Raw genomic sequence first — 24,641 nt, 5'->3', positions numbered from 1 at the left:
GGCTGGTGATGTTTTTCAATCACCAAGGTTGATTTCTAGATAGTTTGTTTTTGACGGTAAACAGGCTTGGTTGTTGATTGGCCACTGAGTAATATCCCTAACTAATTGAACATCTCTCCTGTGTATTCTCTCTTTTGGAACTCTGTTGGATTCGTGCAGAAAACATGCAAATTCCTATTCATCAAGTCACTGCTAAAATATTCTTGAAATGGAAAAAAAAAAAAAAAAGCCTCGACTGCCACACAGCACATTTCCCACCCTTATCACAAAATTGAGCTTATATGGGACTCGAAGCTGTAATGCCTCCAGACATCTTAGAACTCTGCAAAGCAGGCGTGCAAAAGGCAGATATCCCTCCTTTAGTGTTACACTACTGGGACTGACGTGCAGATGACGAGCGAGCGGTGACTTAGTGACTCAAGGTTGTCAGTGAGGGAAGAGAGAGAACATGAAACAACATGCTCATGTCTCTGATGGATTCACCACCCCCAGAAAGAGCCTAGTGTTATTTTAGGCAGAGACTGCTTTTTTATGTTGTAATTTTTGACTTTCAAAAGCCTCTGTTGTTGCTGTAGTTCACGTGCTGTCTTTTCCATTAAGGAAAGGTACACGATGTGAGAAAAATGTGACTTTAAAAAAACATTTGTTGTTTTGACCAACATGATGAGACCTGAAAAGAGGGTGGCAGTAAGGGAAGGGTAGTTTTGGCAAGAGGAGTATGTGAAACTCATTAGAAATAAGTGAGAAACATCCCAGCCCCTGGCACTCAAAGGTTGCCATCAAATATATGCTCTCTGTGTGCCAGGAATTAGATTCTCATAAAAAAAAACATTGACATTCAAGTCTTAGGAAGAGAAAGCTCTCTAGGCTTTGCACAGATAAGGCACAAAAACACTATTATCTACACTGAGCACATCCCCCCCCCCCCCCCCCCCCCCTCATACTTCTGTGCCTTGTACTTTCTGTCTTGAGTACGGTTAATGCATACAGTATGTGTCTGCATTATGTGTATGAGTTACTCTTTGGAAGGATACCAAAACCTGCCCCTCACAATGTGCTTCTCATGTGGAGTGTTTTTATGCTTCAACTGGGACACCGCATCTGCTTTTACATGTCAGGCGGATCAGCATGTTCTAATCAGGCTTTTGTTCTCTGGGTTATTCCACTCGGCACAATAACATCCTTGTCCCCCCTGCTCGCTTACCACCTTCATCTGTTCTCCAGGCAACCGTCTGCAGGTCACTTCATTACCAAATTAGTCTTCATCTGACTCAGGATCTTGATACTAATTGCTGTGACCTAAATCGAATAACCAGTGAATTTTCCTTCCTGTTGTTTGTTGTGTCATTAAAGGCACACAGATGAAAGAACAGGACGGTGTTAATATTAAAGCTATAACCACTACTCATTGAGTATTCTCCTTTGTTTTGTTTTGTGCAGTTACCATAGAGTTAAACACAACCAGTCAACATCATGTAATTGAATGTTCAACTTTATTCATTAAATAAATAAATACTGCTTTATGTACACAATAAATTATTTTCCAACGGACCATGCGTTCATGGACAGACCTCAAACACATTGACTTTTTTTCTCATGCTTATGAAATCCCATTTGTACAGTATGTTCACCTAATGTTTTGAAACCATTGTTCAACACATTTCCGCCATCTTTAATTTATGTAGAGAGACACCACTCCGATCAACAGAGTGGCTCCATAGATAACAGTCCACAAGCCCAGCTCTGCCCTCCATATCTACACACTTCTCATGGCAACAGACTACTCGGCATCGGTCCATCTGGGTCCAGCCCAATATGGTTCCTCTTCCTAAAGTATTTTCACACACAAAAAAAACCCCAAAACAAAAACAAAATCCTTCAACGGTCATCCATATCCTTTCAATCACTTTCCCCCATCTTCCTTTCTGTCAACATAGAGTTAGGTACAGCCCTTTCCTGTAAAAAAAAAGACCTTTCTGGCTCAGTGGGCAGGGAGTATTCGGTCAGAGGGCACTTCTCCAGGGTGGTTCAGGAAGTCCATCCTGTGTAAAGCTCCACAGTCTTTCAAAAAAGATGACAACCCAGAGGGGGCGCCACCCACAGAGGGGTTCCCAGCTGTGCTTCGCTCCCCAGTGATGTATAAGCACGATTGTATGCATGGATGTGTTCTAGTTGCCCCTCTGCATCAGCATGTTGAGGGCATAATCCATGCGTTCCCTCAGGTCGGACGTACAGCCGGAGGTCAACAGGGCGCTCAGCTTCAGGGTGGTGGAGACGCGGTCCTCGTTGATGTAGGTCAGCATGTACTCCTGTTCTTCGGTCCACAGAATCAGCTTGGTGTGATCGTGGTAGAAGTTCACCTGAGGGACACAAGAAGTAGAATGGGTCATTCAATAGCTGGGGACAGCAACCAGTGCAACCAGTATACTTAAACCCGTGGGAATGTGGACCCAAATGTGGTATGCTTTTATTGTAGGATCCAAAGTAAAAAAAAAGTCTGATGAAGAGCCAAAGTGCTCTAAACGTCATTTTGGGGATTAAACTCCAATAAATCCAATAAGAGCAAGTGTACTTGCAAGTGTTCTTTTTTATTCTGAATCTTTGACTTTTGGGCTCCTGCACCTTAATGTGGATGTGCACACGTTCCCAGACTAAAATATAATATTACTGTAGGCCATATTTTCTGTGTATGTGGGTAGGCAGGTTGTTTTTACCTGAAAGGTGCCATCGTTGAAGAGCATCATTAACGCCCGGTCTGACTTGAGCCACTGCAGAAGGTAAATCCTGGGCATCTGATTCTCAGTGGCACTGGTCACATCCCCACCCTGGCAAAGGAAGCAGGGAGAAGCAAGGGTCAGAGGCGAACGAGGAAGAAAAACATTCCTCCGTCAGGAAGGCTGACTTCCTGGCAAGGCATGGGCGTGTGTGTGCGAGAGAGCCAAAGCAAACACTCACGTCCATCAGGTTCTCTTCCATGTAGTGTGCAAAGTACTTGAGGATGGTGATTTGTCCCACAAAGCATTCAGGCACTTCAGAGACGGTAAACACTGAACAATGGCCCAACTGAGCATAGTGGTGCACAGTCCTGTAGAAGAGATAGATCAGGGGGAGAGAGAAGAGCAAGATATAAATGGTCACTTTTTTAAAATTCCACTTCATTTAGATGGCAAATATTAACTCTAGTCAGTCTGCAGTGTGCTGTACTTTTAATCTGAGACTGAATGACAAATGGAAGCTACATACAATGTATCCACAAATTGCTAGGCAACTAAGTCAAAACTATGAGGCTTTCAATTTCCCTAGAGGCCTATGCAGCTGATTTGCACATAGCCTAATATGCACATACTGTAGTACATAGTATACCAAAAACAAAAACAGTCCAAATGAACAAAGGCTCACCTCCTGTCAGCCAGAAGACTCATATGTGTCCCATTGTTGAACAGGACGCCCACAATGTTGTCAGAGAGTTGGTAACCAAATCCGTACTTGTTGGAGTAGTCCACCCACTTGGTCACCCAGCGAAGAGTGCTGGTGTTTGCTCCTTTGGGAATGCTATCAGCTGAGGACAAACACAGAATCAACATCAGACTGAGTCAAACAAAAGGTCAACAGGACAGCAGTGTTTGATTAAGACAGAGCATACTGCCAAGAGGAACCTGACAGCAGGTCTCGGGACGAGATAGGGAAACGAGATGGGTAAACGAGCCCTCACCTTTGGGCATGTGCTCGAGACATCCTCGGAGGACGCTGGCGACGGCTTCTGCCACGGTGCCAGTGGTGCTGTCCTCCAGGCCTGGAAAAGAGACAACTGCTGTGGTGAGAGACGGCTCCCAGCTGCGTACTTTAATCACTGCTTTCTGGCGGAGGGACAACATTTCCTCCGACTCGCCGCTTGCACAACATACTCACATTCACTGCTGCTGCTGCTGCAGCTGCCCAGGCTGCCTCGCACAATCAGGCGGATGGCGTCTCTCCTTTGAGGGCAGCCGTCTGTGGTCACGGGCACTTGCTTCCCAGCTGTGGACCCTCCGTCCTGCTTTATTTTTTGATGGAAAAAAGGATGGAAAAGAAGAAGGGTGTCTTTAGATATACTGTGTCTTTCTTTCTTAGAATTGTAGGCTTTGAGGAAAACAGATTTGATTTGTTTTCTTTTTTTAAATCTAGAAAGCCTTGCATAACTCGGCATACCTCAGTGACCGGCTGGCTGATAACAGTCCTTTGAAAGTCTTGTCGCAATTTGTAGATGTCTTCCTCCTCCTTGGTCAGCTTATCTGATTCAATGAAAAAGGACAATAAACAACATATAAATCTCTGAACGCTTGCACAATGTTAAAGTCTTTCAATAGACAGGCAGTACAACCCCTGTAGGCCCTTCCACCACACTGACAAATGTTGTGATGTGAACCACAAATAAATAAATAAACACCCATATACATAAATAAATAAATAAATAAATAAATAAATGCAAGCACTCACTCAAAGTCTCCAGATATTTGGCCTTGTCCTTCTTCCCACCGAAGAGAGCGGCTGCAGCCTTCTTGAAAAAGCTCTTTGCTGGGCTGGAGACGTGGAAGTCTGGGGCACTGTGGCAGGAGCTGGGGGGGAGGTGCTCTGGCATGAAGCCCTGCAGTGGCAAAGGATGGGGGGGGGGGCAAGATAACCACATTAAATAACTATCAAGGGACAGTCCAATCCAGTAAAGAATGTACGCACATGTCCTTTACATTAAGGAACCTATACATAGCTCGCACCGCACCTGTGTGAAGAAGTCGTGGCGCAGGATATCCTCTAGGTGCGGCCTGTTCTCCGGGGCCTTGGACAGCATGCTGGCGATGAGCTGTTTGGCAGGAAGGGACAGTGAGGAGGGCATGGTGTAGCGCGCCTCCCGGATACACCTGTAGGTCTCTTTGAGGTTAGTGGTCTCAAAGGGTGGTCTGCCTAGAAGCATGGTGTACCTGTAGGACAGCAAAGCAAAATGGCGTCAAACTCAAAGTAAAGATTCATGGCTTGCCACTATGACAAAGTAAGATAAAGCTACACAGTTCTTCCTGAATTCGTGTCCAGTGTCTAGCAGGGTAAGCATGAAAACAAGTAATCAAAACAAGACAACAGAAGGCCACTCACATGACACAACCAAGTGCCCAGACATCTGATTCACATCCGTGACCTTGCTTGTTCAGTACTTCAGGAGACAGGTAGTTGGGGGTTCCACAAATGGTCTTTCGCCTGTTGCACACTGGCTCCAATTTGGATGCCAAGCCAAAGTCTCCCAACTTCACCTCCATGGAGTCATTGATGAACAGGTTACCTAAACACATACAAGGTCACAATAAGTTAGACTATACACCAGTCAACTAAAACACATTGCTACAACTTGTTAATACACGTTATGATCCGTTGAACTCCACGTAAAGCACTTTTTATACTGATATGGTTTCTGTTGAAGAACAGCATACCTAATTTCAGGTCTCTGTGCAGAATCTCTTGATCATGAAGATACTTCAGCGCGGAGACTATCTGTCTGAGGTAATACCGCACCTCGGGCTCCGTAAGCACTTTACGTGCCTTAAGAATGTGTGCTAATGACTGTAAAAGAGAGAAAGGGGAAACATTGGTAAAATTAGCATCATGTATAACATATGGCAAGTATTTCACTGAACGACAACAACTTCTTCAGATTCAATACTCACTCTTCTACTGCAGTATTCCAACAGAATGTAAATGTTGTCTTTGTCTTCAAAATGATGATAGAAATGAACAATGTTTTTATGGTGGAGTCCTCTGTGGAGTTCGATTTCTTTATCAATCTATAGGGAATAGAGATCACAATATGAAAACAGGTGGCTAAGAATACCTTTGCAAACGGTCGACAAATCCAAGACTGCACCAAGTAGCTACAGACATCTCCTCACCTTCTCCCGCTGATGGGGCTTGGACACGCGCGCATGAGGAACAATTTTTGCTGCATAAACCTTGCTGGTGGAGAGGTCGGTCATTTCGTAGCATTTTGCAAAGCCACCCTATACCAAAGCAAAACACACGGAATCAATTCTGGTCCGGCAAATCGACAGCAGGCGATTAATATGCCGAAGAATGAAATGGAAATTTAAATACCTTCCCCAAAACTTTTCCACGGCAATAACACTTCCCAGTAACGGGGTCTGTAATGATCCTGGACAGCTCTGATACGTGTCCATGTTCTTGCCCTTTCTTCCACCGCATTTCGCCGACTGTGCTTTGGTCACACACTGTCTGTCTGCTGGCTGTCTGCACATAGCTGGTATTCTTCAGTATATCCATAACGGAGATCTAGTCTCTGTGTTGGCACTCTGAGCGCGCACCGGCTTCTCCGCTGAATATAAGCGAGGAGCCCGCCCTCAGTCTGAGTCTCCTACGTCAGAGTTGGTGGGGAGGGCTACTGTGTGTTCATTAACAAGGCTCGGAAGTGAGCTATTTCACATGACGTCTAAAATCAGCTTGTATCCATGTAGGCTTCAAAAATCATGTTCTGTAATAGATTGATGTGTGCAAAATGTTATAGGGCCTACACACTCCATCTAAGTATGCATAATCGAAATATGATGGCTAAAAGTAACAGTCATGATAACAGGATAAATTATGCTATGTTGGACTGGTGAATTTCAACGTCATAAGGCTTATTTTACAAGTTTATACCCACAATTAGCAAAATCGGCCACAAGAATGCCAATATTTGTAGTAATGGAGAAGAAAAATAGCGTAGCCTATGGAATGTCGATCCATGGGCATTCTTTTTCATGACAGCAACAAGCTGCAGCGTCATCTGGTGGTATCAAATTCAATGGGCAATAGTTACTGAGGCAAAGGTGGATTGCGGCAATGTTTAGGCAACAGCTCAGCAACCATCAGTCCTTGAATTATTTCCTAACTGATCATGATTTACTATAGTTTCATACTGTAATGTAAGGCTTAGCCTACTGCAATTGCATCTGCTATTTATTTAAATATGGCGGTGTGACTTCATATGCAGAAATAATTGTAATGCATTAAAACCTTTACCTATTTTTCATGCAAATCTGCAATTTGATATCAAAATGTGAACAGGCCAGTTGCCTGACATGGAAATAAGTGAATGCCTTTGACCAACATTTTAATCAGCCACAATATCACATCAACATTTCATAAATAGCTTAAACAAACTGCATTAGGCCTACTTCAAGTGTCAAAACTGCATTTCTCTGAGAGTATCAAAACAAAGCAGTTTTGGAGGACATATTTGCACTGGTATTGTGGACACAAAAATGGCATAGAACCGTACTTTAATGCAGGAATACAGTATTTTGGACATGAAAATACTACTGTAGGCCTACTGCACCGTACATAACTGCACTGTACTTTGCAGTTGTTTCTGTAAGGGTGAGCCCAACACAATTTACTACCCTTACAATTAAATACCCTTTGGTCATTTCACTTGATCAAAGTCCAGTCCAGGAGACTTGTCTTGACATGTCTGGACATGTCTGTGATATGACACACCTCAAGTTGTTAGAGATCTCCTCAAAATGGGAAGGCTCAAAATGTGTAGGGAAACATATACATCCCAACTATTAGCCACGACTTACACATTTATTTTGCAAAATGTCTTCAGCTATGAGGTTACAGTAATACAGGGGCAGTTGGTATTAATATGGTTGTGTATAAAACACTGTCCTGTGACTTATACACACTGCAGCTATTACACAGGAAATGACTGTACATTAATATGTTGGTGCACTAACAGTAAAGACAGATTGGCAGCAGTCAGAACCACCAAGAAGACCCAGCATGACATCGCCTGCCACTGCCTCCAACTGTTACTCTCGTGCCAGTCTCACACGTGGCCAAGACAAAGGCTCTGAGAACAAACAGTCATCCCGCAACATGGTGTCTGATCCCAGTGAGAGGTACCTCGTGCAGAAATGCCAGCTGCAAGCCCTCACATGGCTAATTTGTCAGACTGCAACTATCTGGTGATGTATGGATAATAAATGAATGTCTCTCGGGGATTTCAAAATGTCGCTCTGCGTGGTAAGGTAACACAATGAGCTACCAACACAATTAACACAATGAGCTGCCAACACAAAATACCCATAATGGGATTTAATTGTCATTTTCACATTTATTGGAGTCAACTATAAATATATAGAAAAACGAATTGCCCATTTATGAGTAAAGTTTCATTATGAAATCACTGACTATGGCTAGTGCAGTTGTGTGTGAATATGGACAGAGTTGCTTCACAATACTTCATAATACTAATTCCAAAGTTATACAGTATACGGTATGTGACTGTGGATGTGACAATGATTATGATATCTAATACAAATAAAGGCACGTCTCCTGTCCTGATCCAGCATCATAGATTTACTGTGTAGGGGGAGTAGGGGAGAGCATTTGGTACCGTCTGTGCTACAGATCTCATCTTGTACAATAAAGATCAACGTCCACCGTCAAGTGGACAAAATGGAGTGTTTATGCTGTGCCTATGGCCTTGGCAGGGGTGCAGGGGGTCTGGAGGAGGTGGTCCCGCACGGCTCCCATGTCGTAGGCCCAGGCCTGGTCCAGACCCTGTCCCTCAGAGGCAGAGCAGGGCCAGAGAGGGAAGGGGAACCGGCAGGCTACAACCCGTGCCTCGTCAGGTAGCTCCTTCAATAGCTTCTCCCCAAGAACGTCCATCTGAAGCCAAACAAACACAACAAAAACAAACAAAAAAAACTAATCAACAACTGATCAACTGCTTAATTTAATTATTGTATTGTTTTTGTTTGTATGTCGCTTTGGACAAAGGCGTCTGCTAGGCAACCGTAACCATAACCACAACCGTAACCACAGCAAAAACAAAATTCAGTTATATTCAATGTTTTATTTACAAACCATGGACCATGCACTAGATCCCATATCATATACAGTACTGAGGCAAAAGGGGGCAACACACACTCTCTTGTAGGAAGAACACACATATTTCCTTCATCTAGTGGCAGCACATGGCCACAATGGACCTTGACATTGAGTGCCGGCAAATAAGCACCTCTGTGGTGTGTGTACAATAACGCTGAAGAATATTCCTGACGTGCATTCATCACAACTTCCTGCTTTGTTAGGCTTACCACCCGCATAGCAATCACTGTGGGGGCTCTTCCTTTCAGCTTCCTACTGCAGTGTATAATCATGTGCAATTTAGAGACCGATGGCTTCACGCGTGACTAGCTGGAATTATATAGCACTATAACATCATTGATTAGTCGAGCCTCGGGTCTCTGTGATAAGTGATGTCCAGAGTTGCTCTGAATTACAGACACTTCTATGCAAAGCTTTTTAATAAATGATCAAATCTGATTGGCAGATTGTATAGTCATGAAATGTTAGATGATTTCTCAAATGGGACCAAAGGGCAACTTGAACATTCTTTTATATCAGCGTGACAAATATTGTGTCTAACAGTTTGAGCAGCTTTCACTAAAAAGCAGGGTGCCACCTGGAATGCTCAATTAGATCCCTATTGCTCAATCAATTCCTTTCAGAGGAGAGCAGCCATTATAAAAGCTCAGTTCTATGCACTGCACAGAAATCAGGTCTGGAGCTGAAATCCTGTATGTAAATCAAATCAGTCTGGCATTACAAATGAGATTTTATGGATGCACTTGTCTTTGGTGAGGATGAATCAGTTGTTACCGCATACACGGAGGCAGACTATACCCTTGCACCTAGGTGTCTGTGTGAAATGCCGTTTGCAGTCGATCAACTGCCAGCCGGCAGCATGACTCATCATGGTGTGACAGAGTGAAAAGCCTTAGTGATTTATGCCGTGAAAAGTTCTAATGGGAACTGAACCCTTAATGGCAGTGTGTGTGTTGGGGGAGTTGTGTGGCATCCGGCCAGTTCCACAATTGTGTGGGTTGTGTCTGAACAGACGCTTTGGGTAATGGGGTGGTGGTGGTGGTGGTGGGGGGGTGTTGTCGGTGCACGTGAACGGACTGCTTCCTCTCCAAAGCCATGCAAATTGCTCCACGGGAGGCGTTTGGTCTGGTCCACTGGTTCTGCTGACCTGCGGCACAACGTCTGTGCGATCACTGACCCACTGCTGCCCTGCTCTCCCGTGTGCCCCCTTCACGTGCTGCATGCAGAAGGGGGCCGGACTACTGAACACGAGCGGAGGACTGACCTACAGTAGACTACACACCCAAACAACATGGCCGCTCCGCTTAGGACTACTGTAGTAACACTTCCATACCGTAGACGGTGTATGGCATCTCATTTGTGTTGTATGTGTATGAATGCAGACATCATTCAGTACAGAACGCACATACAAACACTCACACATACAAACGCTCACACGTACATACACACACACACGGGCACATACATACATACATTTTATCCATTTATTTATGTCCACATGAAGAAAAAGGTACAGGGACACAAATATTAAGGTTGCAGTACAATACATATGCAAATGCATGGACCTGTGGCATGCAACAGGTCTTCACAATATTACTCAAGCACAATATCTCCCTGAGAGTAATGCTTGTTTGTGTGCATGCTTGATTGCACACACACACACACACACACACACACACACACACACACACTGGCTTTGGTATTCTTTCTCACTCTGCTATGAACCTACTGTATAGGATTCTAATGTGACTTACCACACCTGGGGCCAAGAACACGGTCACATTGTTGTAATCTGACAGATTGGTCTGTGAAAGGAGCCAGACAAAGAGAGACCCTTGACCAGAGTGACCGAAGCACTGAAGTCCCTAAAGTCAGTCTATTCGATGCAAGAAGTACTGATTGTTGCACTAACATGCTGTTGTTGTGCTGTGCCTTGATTGTTTCCCTTACTGTTCTAAGTGGCTTTGGAGAAAAGTGTCAGCTAAATTACTAAATGTAAGGAGGTTTGCCATTCTCATCGTCTTTTGTAAGGACACCCTACAACCACCACCACCACCACCACCACGTACCTTCCAGAAGTCATCAGAGACAAAGGTGGCACTGCCAGGGGGCACTCCTCTTAACCACGCCCGCACCCGGGCGCTCGTTGTCAGGATGGAGTTGATCTCGTAGCCGGTGCAGCGCAGGCCGGCGGAGGAGGCAGCAAACACCTGTTGAGTGCAATCACACCCATTAAGTGGCCACCTGAGAGGAGGAGAGTGCGCACATGTCGGGTTCTCTCACCGCTCGGCTAGCAGAACAAACTTGTGACACGCTTGTCTGGTTCTATTTGTATTGAATGGATTCTGTAGACGAGGGACAAGCGTTCTGTAAACAACGACAAATATAGACCTCCTTATGATGGGACTGACACTGTGAGATGACCTAGAGGAGGTGTGAGGAGAGAAGTGTGGAGGACGGACACTGGATCAATGTTGAATATACTGTAGACAAGATTATTGGGCTTTTTCTTTGGAGTACTTTGGGATTCAGTTTTCCAACTTGATAAAAAAAAAATGATGATCAAATATATTTGAAAATAATCTGTTTTTGTTTTCTCGAGATTTACTTGTGATCATTGTTAGGACAATGTTGTCAATCGATCAACCAACCAATCAATCAATCAATCAATCAATCAATCAATCAATTCACTCTAAAGTCTTTATGTCTTGATGAAAATAGCTGAAATCCTACAATATGGCTTTGACCATACACTGGACTGCACTGTAGACTGCAACCGCACATATATAACTGACGTTTGATGTCATTTGCACACAAACAAACATGACAGCCAGCCACTCCATGATGCACAGTTCTCAGACAGCAAAGCGCTAAGTGAGATGAGCGAGCCAGGGCGCTCCAGGCTGGTCAACTGCTCATCCCCACACCGTGACTCACCAGTCTCCCGTCGCCTGAGCCCAGGTCGACCATGCGGCCCCTGCGGCCCTGCAGCAGGGTCATTACATTCTGCGTCTGTGTTTTACTCGAGGGCAAGTAGGGTACCTGCATGGCATTGAGACCATGAAGGGTGAGCTTTAAGTAGTCATTGACAAGAGCAACAGACATAAGCCAAATAAAAAGAGGACATCTGTGTCTTTGTGGTGCTTTGTGAAGTACTAGGCAGTATGTAGACTATGAGATAGTATCACCTAACTGCATATAGTACTATAACTTCACTGGCTTGAATGTGCACAGGCATTTTCAAAGATCAGGGCATTTGTGGATGTCAAAATAGACACATCTAAAGTAAGCTGGGCTTGGACCGCCCATCTATCCACCCACATGAGTGAGGCTACCTTGAGACTTCTGGGTACTTTCCGGAACCCAGGAAGTGCAAATAGAGTCCAAAGTCTGTAGGCACCTAGAAGCAGAGCTCCGGTACAAGCTGTGAATACAGGATTGTCCAGCTGTTGCTGATTTCTAATTCTTCTATCCTGAAGAATGACATCGATGTGGTCATCCATGTTAGACAGCCCCTAAAAGAATAGTGATTGGAAATGTATGTGGGGGGCTCTTATCCAAGCAAGTAAAAGGCTAGAGTTGTTGATACTAAGTGAAACTATGAGTTAATAAACATAATGATATACCCGAAATGTAAAAGCTAGAAAATAATATAGAAATTATATTTCAATATATATTTCTTTAGATATTTCTTTATTGCAAGAAAAAAAACAAGCGCAGTACCACTTCCACCCATATGAGGGCATCGGAGTAGCACTCTTTCCAAGCAGGGTATTTTCTAGAAAGAAATCTGCGACAGACTTTCCAACAAGTTACGAAGAGGAATCTGTTTACAGGTGATGAATGCATTTTTAGAGCTGTTGGGAATGTCGAATGTCATAATAAACTACGTGACTCACATAGAATGCACTAAACACAAAAGTTGGAAAATTAGACCAACCTGTTCAAAGACTAACAAATTAACAAAATGATGCACAAATTAATTTGAAGATACATTCAAGCTGCATTATATTTTGAATTTCAGAATTGGATTAATTTGCAAAAGTTTTACGATCAGCCTACGTGACCAACCTACCTGCAGCAATGCTCCCCCCCAGTATATGGCATTTATTGGTGGTCACATTACACAGCAATCAATCTGTCTGAGGTCAGTCCGTCCTACTATCAAGTGTCTGATCTGAACTTCTGTAGGGCAAACGACGAAGTGCAACTATTCCGTGTACAGTAGCCTAATCGCCGGACACGATCTCCCTCTGGTGGACAAATAAAACTGCTGCATATTGTGCGACAAACTATCTGACTGTGTATTTGGCCTAATCGATACAAAAAATGCGTAGCCTATACAGGCATTTTGACGTTTGGCATTTTCTCTGTAGCCTAATGTTGCATAATGGCATTCTGTCCATGTATTGACCTCATGGAGTGACAATGGAATCCTTGAAATAGCTCACCACTGCAACTTTTTTCTTAGCTGACACAATGAAAAAATCCTGTTAGTTTAAAATGCATCCTCTCACTTCTTTTTGGTTGTATGCCAAACAATTGTTGTCTCCAGTCCACTCCTCTGTCATCATCTAACAGATGATTGTGCCACCCCTTCCATAGTGAGTTTACCCTACCCTACCCATAGGATGTATATTGAAGCCCACTGTCACACCAGAAGGCCTGGTTAGCAGTCAGTGGCAAATCAGTACTCCACCACGTTAAATTAGCCTCTCCTCTTCCAAAGATTTTCGATTGTTCGTCCCTAGTGCCAAAGGAACATGTCACTGTGAAGTAGACCATCAATAGGCGAGTGGTGACACGATGTCAGACAGACCCTGTCAAGACAACACTGAAAGCCAAGTTGACCAATGATCCTGCAGCAGCTCAGATGCGGTTATGCCTGTTTCACTTCACCTACCTCATGTGATTGCATACATTAATAAATACATGTACAAATGTTACATTAATTGACCAATTATATATATACATACACACACACACACACACACACACACACACACACACACACACACACACATATTTCTATCATAATGTTATATATTACATATTCGTTGATCAAATGAATTCTAATCCAGTTTTATCCAGATCAAAACCAAGATTGGATCACGTGATATAATCTGATTTCAGAATCTTTTTTTCCTGTTTGAACCACCCATTTTCAAAATTTGATCAAATCCAAGCCACACAAGAGATGTGCTTCTCATACAGGAAATGTGAATGCTTTATCCAAAAAAAAAAAAAAACACTAGATAATGAAGTAAGCAATGTAAAATAGGTCCTATACTTGTCCAGTTGCTATTGAGGCGGTGAATCTAGTCCATTAGTCTAGCATCTTCGCTGGTTGAGGCATATGACAAACATATTGAAGGTCAATCATTACAAATCAGTGGCTCTTCAGTAATCCAAGGCAACAGCATGGAGTAGGCTACTGCCACATCCAACTCAAACTCCCAATAGGTTATATGTGTGTGTGTGTGTGTGTGTGTGTGTGTGTGTGTGTGTGTGTGTGTGTGTGTGTGTGTGTGTGTGTGTGTGTGTGTGTGTGTGTGTGTGTGTGTGTGTGTGTGTGTGTTATGGCAGTTCCCATGAAAGAATAAAGGAATGAAAAATCCTTGGCTTTAGATGTGGTAATCATGGAACATATTTACTACAAAAGAATACTACAACTTTTCAAATATGTGCGTAAATGTGAACATTGCCAGATATGGGCAAAACATTTAATCTAGTAGATGCCTCATTAATCGACTTAATGTTGTTATCTTATTTGCCTTCTATTGCAGTTGGGTCACAGCCTGTAAGCCAGAAAAAAAAAAAAAAAAAAAAAAAAAACTTGGACCCAAACACAGATTCCAAGCAATCTAGCAAAAAAAGAAAACTCAAGACATCAAGTCTTGAATATGTTCTTAATAAAGATGAGTTGGGAAAAGTGTGTAGGAATCACGCAGAAACAGAATGAGTGTAGGAATCGAGATCATGGACCATGGAGGAACGAAGCAGGGTTGTGACAAGCTGCATGGGAGACATTTCTACTGTGGGCATGTGTTACTTTATCCCCAATACCTCAAGCAGTGCTCTAGAGCTCAATGAGAAAATGTCCATTCATCTGATGTCCCATCAGTGCAGCAGAATGGTCAATGACCATTTAAAATTAGATAATCAATACTTTCTATGATACAATACAATGACTGGCAAATACTAAAGGACCATGTAAAATAGATTTTTTTCCCCTCACCCCTACAAGCCATTGTCTACTGAAATCCTCTGTGCAGAATGACCTTCTGCTAATGTAATGTCAATCCAGACATTAAAATCAACATTTATATTTGTCAAGCAATATCAGATATTGTTGTTGGCCTGATATAGCCTTCATTACACACGCACGCGCACACGCACGCGCACACACACACACACACACACACACACACACACACACACACACACACACACACACACACACACACACGCACACACACACACACACACACACACACACACACAGAGAGAGAGAGAGAGAGAGAGAGAGAGAGAGAGAGAGAAACAGGAGAGGGGTCACTGGAATTTTACACTTAAATTAATGATGGTTCCTCCCCTTGTAATTAGTGAGCCATGCAGACTATAGCAGACTACAGACGTGAATACCGCCCACTATGGCCCCCGGAAGACCTCTCGTTCTAGTCGACGCATTAGAACCGACCCTTTGTCGCCCTGAGACGATTGGCCAAATAACTGTTCGTATGATGGCAACTGTAACCGTGAAATAAACAAAATACCACCAATAGCATACTGCGAATAGACGTAATAGTCTGTCTTTGACTTGGAAAATGCATAGACGGTTAATGTGAAATGTACTGTTATTAATCTGAAACCCACTATGAAAATATTAGTGCATTTGTTTTCTTGAAAGACACATTATCACATTTTAATCACTACATCAAATACATGCTAACGTGCAATTCACCTCTTTCGATTTGCACGCTCGTGTTTTTATGAGCGATGCAAGGTTTTCATTGCTCATAGCAACCGCCCAGTTTCCGTTTGCATGGCTTGATTAGCCTACTAGGTAGAGGATGGATAGTGACGTCCTAGGCAATATTCATCATTGCCTCAGATGTTCGTTTCGTCTAGCGCGTCCAGTAACGTAAACCTCGAATACATATTGCAGAATAATATAAACGAGCAATAACTCAACAGAATCGATTGATGTTTTAGGCTACGCGTACCCTATCCCTCTCGAAGCGTTTGTAGCCAATTCTGTTTTTTGGGAACTCAGCTGCTATATGGATTTATACGGGAAGGTAAGTCTGGGCGTAATCAGCTTTTATAGCACTGGGCTTTTTTAGGTATTACATATCTTTGACACGGTTTTGTGAAAGGTTAATTAAGAGGGTTAATTCCAATGTCTGTGTTTATGAAACGTTAGGCCTATTCCATAACCCGGCTGTAGGCTTCAATCAGGAAGTTCTCGGCTAGGCTAACTTAATTTACGATAGATTGTATCTTGTTGTATGTTGGCGATTCGTTTGTTCAAAAAGTAAAGATAAAATCAGCTGTGGGTTGAATACTGTAGCTAATCTAGCCTACTACGATTCCCAAGTTCAGAAATCATGTGACGTTCATCCGCTCTGTCGTTGCATTGAGCATATAGAAGGGGGACAGTTCCCAGGTGCTGAAATGAAAGGTTTTACGCGATGTTCACCAAAACTCACACATTCAGCCATACTACATTGTCCTGAACATTTACCGGAAATTACTGATGCTCACTACTGATAATTCTTACTTTTCTCCAGATGGCTGCGACGCAAGATGGGAAACAAGAAGGCTCAGATCAGAACTTTGATTACATGTTTAAATTATTAATCATAGGAAACAGCAGCGTTGGGAAAACGTCTTTTCTTTTTCGCTATGCTGACGACGCGTTCACTTCAGCCTTTGTCAGCACTGTGGGGATTGACTTTAAAGTGAAAACTGTCTACAAGAATGAGAAGAGGATCAAACTACAGATCTGGGTATATATCTCTGTGTGTGTGTGTGTGTGTGTGTGTGTGTGTGTGTGTGTGTGTGTGTGTGTGTTCGTTCATGTGTGTGTGTTAGCAGTAAATAACCAGAATTCATTCCTGCTAAGATCTTGTAAAGCATTATCCAGTACCACTCAATAGTTAGTGCTTTACAGTCTAACCATCACGGATATTAGCCCAAAGCCATTGAGCCCAGGTCTTTCTTTTCTGTTGTACCAAAGCCATGGCACCCCTTTGGCTAGACAGCTGTTTCTCCATGAACCTTTTATATCTCAGCCAAAGAACCCTCGAGAAGACTATAAAACTGCACAGATGAAAAAGGCGTGTTTATAGACCCCAAGGTTTCACAACTCTGTCATGATTCAACTAATATCTTCCACACAGACTGCCACAGAAAGCTATTTTCAGATTGAAGTGTTGGATGGGGGTGGAGTTGAATGTGTGGGTGTGGGTATCCCTGTGTGACATTGTAAAGGTGCACATATGTTATCTCTCTCTCTCTCTCTCTCTCTCTCTCTCTGTGTGTGTGTGTGTGTGTGTGTGTGTGTGTGTGTGTGTGTGTCTGTGTGTGTCTGTGTGTGTCTGTGTGTGTCTGTGTGTGTGTGTGTCTGTGTGTGTATGTGTGTGGTCATATGTCTACACATGCTTGTGTCTTTGCACAGGAAGAGCAGCATAATCTTATGATGAGCCACCTGTCTCATTACCATATGCAGATAAACTTCACACACAAACACTTTGAGAAATAATACTGCTATAATAATCCTTATTGGCATAATGAACAGTTTATGATGAGCCACTAGCACACAGAGAGCTTGGGAGTGAATGTCCAGTTGTCACACCTACTGTATGGTCACCCGCTTGTGTTTTGGATGCTTGGACAGGACACAGCTGGCCAGGAGAGATACAGGACCATCACGACGGCGTACTACCGGGGGGCCATGGGCTTCATCCTGATGTATGACATCACTAACGAGGAGTCCTTTGCTGCCGTCCAAGACTGGTAAGATCCTCTAACCGGGCATCAGGCTGACTGTGACTGTATCAGCAGAATGCCACTAAAAGCTGACTCGACCCAGAGTGAAAGTGTCTCTGGGTGATGTTGTCTTTGGCACTGTCTGCACTGATTTGAAAAGTGTGCGATCGGAGAGGAAAACAGTGGCAGAATGCCACACGTGGAATAATCATGATTTTTTTTTATGATAGTGTGCACATAAGCTTTATTATATCATTGCACTTGGTATCTTTCAAAAGATTAGTAAGGATTGTCAGAATTGAATGATAAGAGAATAAGAGATTGATTATGTTTACTATCTTCAGTTCGAAGAAGAGAATGAGGTTGATCAAGTGTGCATAAACTGAGTTTATTGGGTCAGTGTCAGTGTTAATGCTGTGGACAGTATGTTTGGCTAATGGGAGTGTTGGAGATAGTGACCAGTGTCCATTTCACAGGTCGACCCAAATCAAGACGTACTCATGGGACAATGCCCAGGTGATTCTGGTGGCGAACAAGTGTGACATGTCCGATGAGAGAGTGGTGTCTGTGGACAGCGGGCGACTGCTGGCAGAACAGCTGGGTAGGAGAAACATTTGTGTTTGCGTTTGTGTTTGTGTACTGTGTGTGTGTGTGTGTGTGAGTTTGTCTGCTTATCTGTCAATCTACAGTATCTATCTATCTATCTATCTATCTATCTGTCTGTCTGTCTGTCTGTCTGTCTGTCTGTCCATTCATCCATCAATCCTGGTTGAAGTAGAGGAAGATGGAGGGTAATTTAGGTCCTATACTTTTCAAGTTTCTTGAAAGGCCAAAATGTTTTAGTCAAAATATATTTTTCAGCTGTACGTTAAGGTGCTACTGAGGCTACCTACAGTATGTGTCTATGTACAGTATGTATGTTTGTATGTATGTATTGTATCATACAGTCTGTATGTATTTATTTGTCTTCCTCTGTCTGTCTCTGTTTGGCTATCTTTCTGTCTCTCTGTCTGCCTGTCTGTCTGTCTGACTGTGAATATTGTTAACCACAATGGACAAAAAAGTAGCGATGCTGCACTCCGTTCAGCCATTTATCCTGCAGTTCCTCCTGGACCTCAGTGACATTGACCAGATCCAGTCACAGCCCTATTATTCTGCACATGATCTTTCCCATGATGCTCGTGCCCGGTGCCTCTGTGACTGAGAGCTCGTCCGGGCACATGGCTCATGTTGCTGTCACACCAGATGGCCTGCACTGCGCAGTGCAGCGCTGCTCTGGGAGTGTGAAGCCACTGTTCTCTGTCTCGCTCGCCCCTAATTCCACCTCTTCTCCTCTTCTCTCCTCTCCTCTTCTCTCCTCTCCTCTCCTCTCCTCTCTTCTCCTCTCCTCTCCTCTCCTCTCCTCTCCTCTCCTCTCCTCTCTTCTCCTCTCCTCTCCTCTCCTCTCATCTCCTCTCCTCTCATCTCCTCTCGTCTCCTCTCCTCTCCTCTCCTCTCCTCTCCCCTCCCCTCCCCTCCTCTCCTCTCCTCTCCTCTCTCCTCTCCTCTCCTCTCCTCCTCCTCTCCTCCTCCTCTCCTCTCCTCTCCTCTCCTCTTCTCTTCTCTCCTCTCCTCTCCTCTCCTCTCCTCTCCTCTCCCCTCTCCTCTTCTCTCCTCTCCTCTCCTCTCCTCTCCTCTTCTCTCCTCTCCTCTCCTCTCCTCTCCTCTCCTCTCCTCTCCTCTCCTCTTGCTCGCTCAGGCTTTGAGTTCTTCGAGGCCAGCGCCAAGGAGAATGTCAACGTCAAGCAGACGTTCGAGAAGCTGGTGGACATCATCTGCGACAAGATGTCCGAGAGCCTGGAGGCCGACCCGGCCCTGGCGTCAGGCTCGCCGGCCACCAAGCTGACTGACAACCCGCCGCCCCCCCAGCAGCCAAACTGCGGCTGTTAATGGCCGACCATCTAGCTAAAACCGCCTGTCTCAGCGGAGGGGAATTCAGTGTGTTTATCAGTTTGTCATCTAAAAAAATTATACGTCTATCTCACCCTCAGTGACATGCAGTAGCCAGTAGCTCGAATTCCGCGCACACACATTCCTCTCCCTCTAGTGCCAAAATGTTACTTTGGGTAGATTTTAGGGCAAAAAAGTACACTCCAACGGACCGCTTGTGTCAGGCATAGTTTGTGCCTTTTACAGTAAAGCATAACCATAACGTTTATCTACTCACAATTAGTCAGGATCAGACACGGCCAAACTAGTACAGTAGGAGTACAAGTACCTTTGCAGAAGCTGTTAATGGCATTTTCTTTTCATTGCATTTCCATCACTAGGGTCCACACAACATTAGCGACCTGTATATCCGCATCACACTGACCTTTATTCTCTACTCTATCTTACTTCGGCTCATACCACTGGAGTTCCCTCATAATTGCCTCCCCGTAGGACTGTAAATGTTTTAGAGGTCTGGTTGGAAGCCAGATCAGAATACCTTTGGAAGCATATTAGTCCTCATCGTTCATGAAAGAGAGAGAGCTTCACAGAGAGGGACACTGGACTTTTGATGGTCGTCCAGTCGCACTGAGACCTTTTTTTGGACAGGATAAAATCGCTTCAGTCCCATACACTGAGATTGTTAGTTAGCTACTGTGGTAACAGTTTTCCTCAGTGGCTTTGGTGCATTTCTCAAATCATTGTCAACATTTTCAAAACAGTGAGTGTATTTCTCAAAATAATTTGTGCAAACTGCACCACACAGTGAAATAACTGCAAACGCCTGTAACATGTGCACTGATGTGCAGAAATGCTTAGGTTACGGTGTGTCTCAAAGCAAATATTTATGCCAAACAACATGCCAGTGCCATCAGAATGACAAGTTTCTGTGTCACGGTTATGAACTAGATAGTCAAAATGCTAAGCTGTGAAACAGTTTACTGTGTAAGCATTTTCTTTTGAAATACACAGGGCTGCATTTTTTTCGGTGTGGCATACAGTATATCAATTTCAACAGCAAATCGTTACACATTGTTGTATATGGGATATTGTAGGAGACAGGATCCATATTCTGTATATACTGTACATATACTGGACAGTACTGTTTATTGCCAAACAGGAACAAGACCAGCCTGTTTTACAGTACTCTTTCCAAACATAAAATGTAACAGAAATGGCAGCATTATGCTTGACAAATTGCATAGGATAACTGGTTTCAATCAATGTAATAACTCAAGCAATTAACTAATTTGTAGATTAACCTGTGTAATGCATTTTGACCGACATGACACGAGCAATTGATAATATATAAAACAGCAGACAATTCAATCAATTGTATGGACGTGTGAAAGCATTTGCTGTTTGTTCAAATGAATGAGATTGCTTCTATGATGTGCCCAAGCAGCTGATGTGGAGGTTGGCTTTGAGAATTTCAGTTATGATCTGTTCTGAGAAATGCACTAAAGCGACCGGGAAAGCATAACCTTGTGACAGAGAACATAACCTTCAGATACATGTGCAGAGGTGACCATTATAATATCCCTTTATCATGAGTATATTTAGTGTTGAATGCACCTTTCTGTGACTATCCTGATGCTGTATCAGCCATTTTAGTTTCACATGGAGCATTCTAACAGTGCTGTCTGATGCTATTATTGGTAGCACTAGTCCCGTGGCTCTCAGGGGAGGACATCTATTAGTGTGTGAATATTGATATGTGCTTATTTATCTACTCAAATTATATTACGCTGGTACGGTTTCACAAAGACGACAAAAATGATGCAGGTGTGTAGTATGTATGTATTTGTACTTACGGTATATTTTTCCCTCTATTTTCTAGATTTGTTCACAATCTGTAGTGTGTCTGTTTTGAGAAGGAGTTGCTCGACCTTTCAGTCCACCCTGCCAATCCTGACCCATGATAATAACACGAGAGTATAATCCCGACCCGGCGTACACAGTTGTTCACTGAATAAATGTCTCCATGAGAGTGTTGTGCTGCACCCACCTGTATGTCTCAGGTCTTCTGTAGCCCCTCAGCTGTACTGTATTGTGCTTGTGCCAAATGAGAAGCCATAGGTGAAATAATATAATTCTATAATATTCTTCATATTCTCTGACATAACTATAATTCCGGTGTGATTTCCCTATATATATATATATAGATATATTATAAATAGAAGTTATATATAACTTCTGATTGCACAGTAAACATTTAAGAGCATTCCCTTATGGAGGAGTGGACCAAAATGATATAAAATACAACAGAAAAAAAAGAAAAACATCCAGTCCACAAATTGTAATAAACTGTACCCAATTTTACTTGTTATTATTGGTTATTCAATAATTCATGTAATCTGTGTGCTTACAAACATCTGCAGTTGTATGAAAATATAATTAGCAAAAGCCTGCTTAGATAATTGTTTGAAGTTTATTTGATGGAAATGGAAAATGGGAATGTCTCTTGTAGACACATTATGTGTAGAATACTCATACAAGAATGGTGTCTTGGAACATTTTGAAAATATAGGTTGTTGTATAAAGATTAATCTGCTGCTAAATATCATAGTAGCACACATAACTTTTAATCTCACAAATATGAACATATGCAAAATCCTTTAATTGTTAGACTTTCTTAAATACAATGTTCCTGAGCGGCACTGACTGCTTGTTCTTATTCTTTCCCACATGATCACTTGTCTGAGTCTATACTACCCCCTTGTGGACAAGCAGAGTAATTCAATTATTTCTCATAAAATCCACCCATCCAAATGTGTCCTGGCCTGGCTCCGCCCACCAAGGTCTTCTTTCAGGGAGATCTAGTCTGGAACATCATAGTTCATAACCATGTCCCTCACACAAGAACAATTAGCGACAAGAGGGGGAGATGAAAGCGAGACGTATTGTGATAAACAGAAGCAGCAACAGTTGCATAGATCAAATAATGCAGAAATGTATTTACAGCAAAGGTAGATCCACATACATTGTTTCCTGTGTTGATGGTGTTTATTGTCAGTTTGTAAAGTTAAGGCGAAGTAACGTTAGGAATCTCTGATCAATGTGATTGGTAACATTTCCCAATCGAGAGTCACCAAACTCTATTCACTTTGTGAATGAGTGGATTTTTCCAGGCTAAATGTGTCCAGGGAGGGAGGCCAATGAAATGGCTCTGAATTTGATTTAATTAACACCACTTAATCTTGTGTTGTAATGTAATTACAAGGGACAGTTTCGCCTTTGGTATGCAAATTATGACTCATAGGAGATAGAGGGTCCTTAGTGCGACTCTGTTCCAACCCTTTATGTAGGCAGTGACATTATGTCAGGGGTCTCAAACTCAAATGAGCTGGGGGCCACTGTAACCAACATCAACTGGTTGGGGGGCCGCATAGGTTGCCCCCCCCCCCCCCCCAAGTCCGTGGTTTACGAAGGTGTAAATACTGTATAGCCTTCCTATCTAATCAGCATAGCCTGATGTCTGGATGACAACTACCTCGAATTATGCACCTCTCAGTAAATACTGAATGTTGAACATATTTGAGCAGTTTTACTTTACTTTTGTTGTCCTTTCCCCTACATAAGAAATTAACAGCAAAACAGTAAAATGTAAACCAACAACAGTAAACTATGGCTATTGGCTACGCCTACTAGGATACTAACACAAAGCTTTTGTATACAATGAAGTAGCCTGGTCAAATCAGTGCCTGTCACAAGTGACTTTGTAGTTTTTCAGCTGTCTGTACGAGGTCCAGGACACTATCATCTCAATTACCACTGGCACCTCCATTTATGTTGGGCAGAGGGTCGGAGCATGGTAGCTGCTTGGAAAACACCGTCGTTCACTCAAAAGACGCACCTTCACAGACGCACCCAGATCACTGTCAATTACGATCGATCATAATCTCCAAAAGGCAGACATACTCAGAATCAGATATGTGAATAACAGACCCAAGACCTCATCAAACGTGATTTTTTATTTCAACATTTGATGTATTTCTGCTTCAGTTTGTGCAAAACTATGTCCTGCATGCATCGCTTCCGCGTCATTACAAACCGCACGTCTCCTGCGTGTAGTTTGTAATGAGGGGGCTAGTTCGTGAAAACGTTGCTTGAATCGAAACACTTGATCAGCAGGTGGAGTCTAGGCTACAAATGAGATTTGTCACCGTACCTCCCGTCTGTTTTAACCCGTGTCGTTTATCGCATAAAAAATACCCTCAAGGGGCGACTTAGGCTACATTATTATTTTGACAGAAAGTTGTGGGCTGGAACATGTGGCAAGTAAACAATTGCTAATTCGTGTTGTTGTCACGAGCCTGAGCTATGGTAGCGCAGCCATAGAGCCCAGCCCACGATTGTTACAAAATATAAAATGCCCAGATGCATCTGCGCGGGCCGCACTAACATTAAGCTTCGACTTCAGGCCGGGGGCCGCAAAATATCGTCTCGCGGGCCGCAATTGGCCCGCGGGCCGCAATTGGCCCGCGGGCCGCAAGTTTGAGACCCCTGCATTATGTAGGCTACTGTAACAGGTTATTGGCATCTGACTTGTCATTTATACATTTATACAAAGGTAATGTTAAAATTCATAGCATTACATACTGACTGTTTGTAATTTGATATGAGTTTGCTTCTAGCCATGAGAGGAAAGGAAAACTTAATGACAGTTTGTGATGTTGAAAGGGCTTAGAAGAACCATATTGGGTCAAACTTTTCATGTAGAGATGTATGGTGCATGCTGCGGAGAAATAAAAATGCTCCAC

The 24,641-nt window shown here is 43.1% G+C and overlaps 3 protein-coding genes across 7 annotated transcripts; 1 reads left to right on the top strand and 2 right to left on the bottom strand.

Moving 5' to 3' along the window:
* Window positions 1–1,474: 1,474 nt before the first annotated feature.
* Window positions 1,475–6,357, bottom strand: plk2b (polo-like kinase 2b (Drosophila)). Of its 2 annotated transcripts, none has more exons than XM_062543341.1 (14): window positions 6,115–6,357; window positions 5,913–6,020; window positions 5,691–5,807; window positions 5,457–5,586; window positions 5,125–5,308; window positions 4,757–4,955; window positions 4,477–4,624; window positions 4,189–4,271; window positions 3,910–4,036; window positions 3,713–3,793; window positions 3,400–3,559; window positions 2,956–3,085; window positions 2,715–2,825; window positions 1,475–2,360 (listed from the first exon to the last, which is right to left on the bottom strand). In XM_062543341.1, the coding sequence occupies exons 1-14, from the start codon at window positions 6,298–6,300 to the stop codon at window positions 2,169–2,171; spliced, it is 1,956 nt and encodes a 651-aa protein (XP_062399325.1). In that variant the 5' UTR covers window positions 6,301–6,357; the 3' UTR covers window positions 1,475–2,168. The 2 variants fall into 2 exon arrangements, with proteins under 2 accessions (XP_062399325.1, XP_062399326.1); XM_062543342.1 differs by having other exon boundaries at window positions 3,910–4,033.
* Window positions 6,358–8,090: 1,733 nt separating this feature from the next.
* si:dkey-190g11.3 (uncharacterized protein LOC567059 homolog) lies at window positions 8,091–13,126 on the bottom strand. Of its 4 annotated transcripts, none has more exons than XM_062543340.1 (6): window positions 12,992–13,126; window positions 12,252–12,431; window positions 11,854–11,958; window positions 10,986–11,126; window positions 10,671–10,721; window positions 8,091–8,694 (listed from the first exon to the last, which is right to left on the bottom strand). In XM_062543340.1, exons 2-6 carry the CDS (start codon window positions 12,417–12,419, stop codon window positions 8,491–8,493), a joined length of 669 nt encoding a protein of 222 aa, XP_062399324.1. In that variant the 5' UTR covers window positions 12,420–12,431; window positions 12,992–13,126; the 3' UTR covers window positions 8,091–8,490. The 4 variants fall into 4 exon arrangements, with proteins under 4 accessions (XP_062399324.1, XP_062399321.1, XP_062399322.1 ...); XM_062543337.1 differs by lacking the exon at window positions 12,992–13,126 and adding an exon at window positions 12,640–12,937; XM_062543338.1 differs by lacking the exons at window positions 10,671–10,721; window positions 12,992–13,126 and adding an exon at window positions 12,640–12,937.
* Window positions 13,127–16,003: 2,877 nt separating this feature from the next.
* Window positions 16,004–21,885, top strand: rab3c (RAB3C, member RAS oncogene family). Its single transcript, XM_062543336.1, has 5 exons — window positions 16,004–16,217; window positions 16,710–16,928; window positions 17,819–17,937; window positions 18,387–18,511; window positions 19,649–21,885. The coding sequence occupies exons 1-5, from the start codon at window positions 16,200–16,202 to the stop codon at window positions 19,837–19,839; spliced, it is 672 nt and encodes a 223-aa protein (XP_062399320.1). The 5' UTR covers window positions 16,004–16,199; the 3' UTR covers window positions 19,840–21,885.
* Window positions 21,886–24,641: the final 2,756 nt, after the last annotated feature.

This window comes from Sardina pilchardus, chromosome 8 (genome assembly GCF_963854185.1).
Source record: "Sardina pilchardus chromosome 8, fSarPil1.1, whole genome shotgun sequence".
NCBI lineage: Eukaryota > Metazoa > Chordata > Actinopteri > Clupeiformes > Clupeidae > Sardina > Sardina pilchardus.
This window is presented reverse-complemented; position numbering and strand designations above follow the sequence as displayed.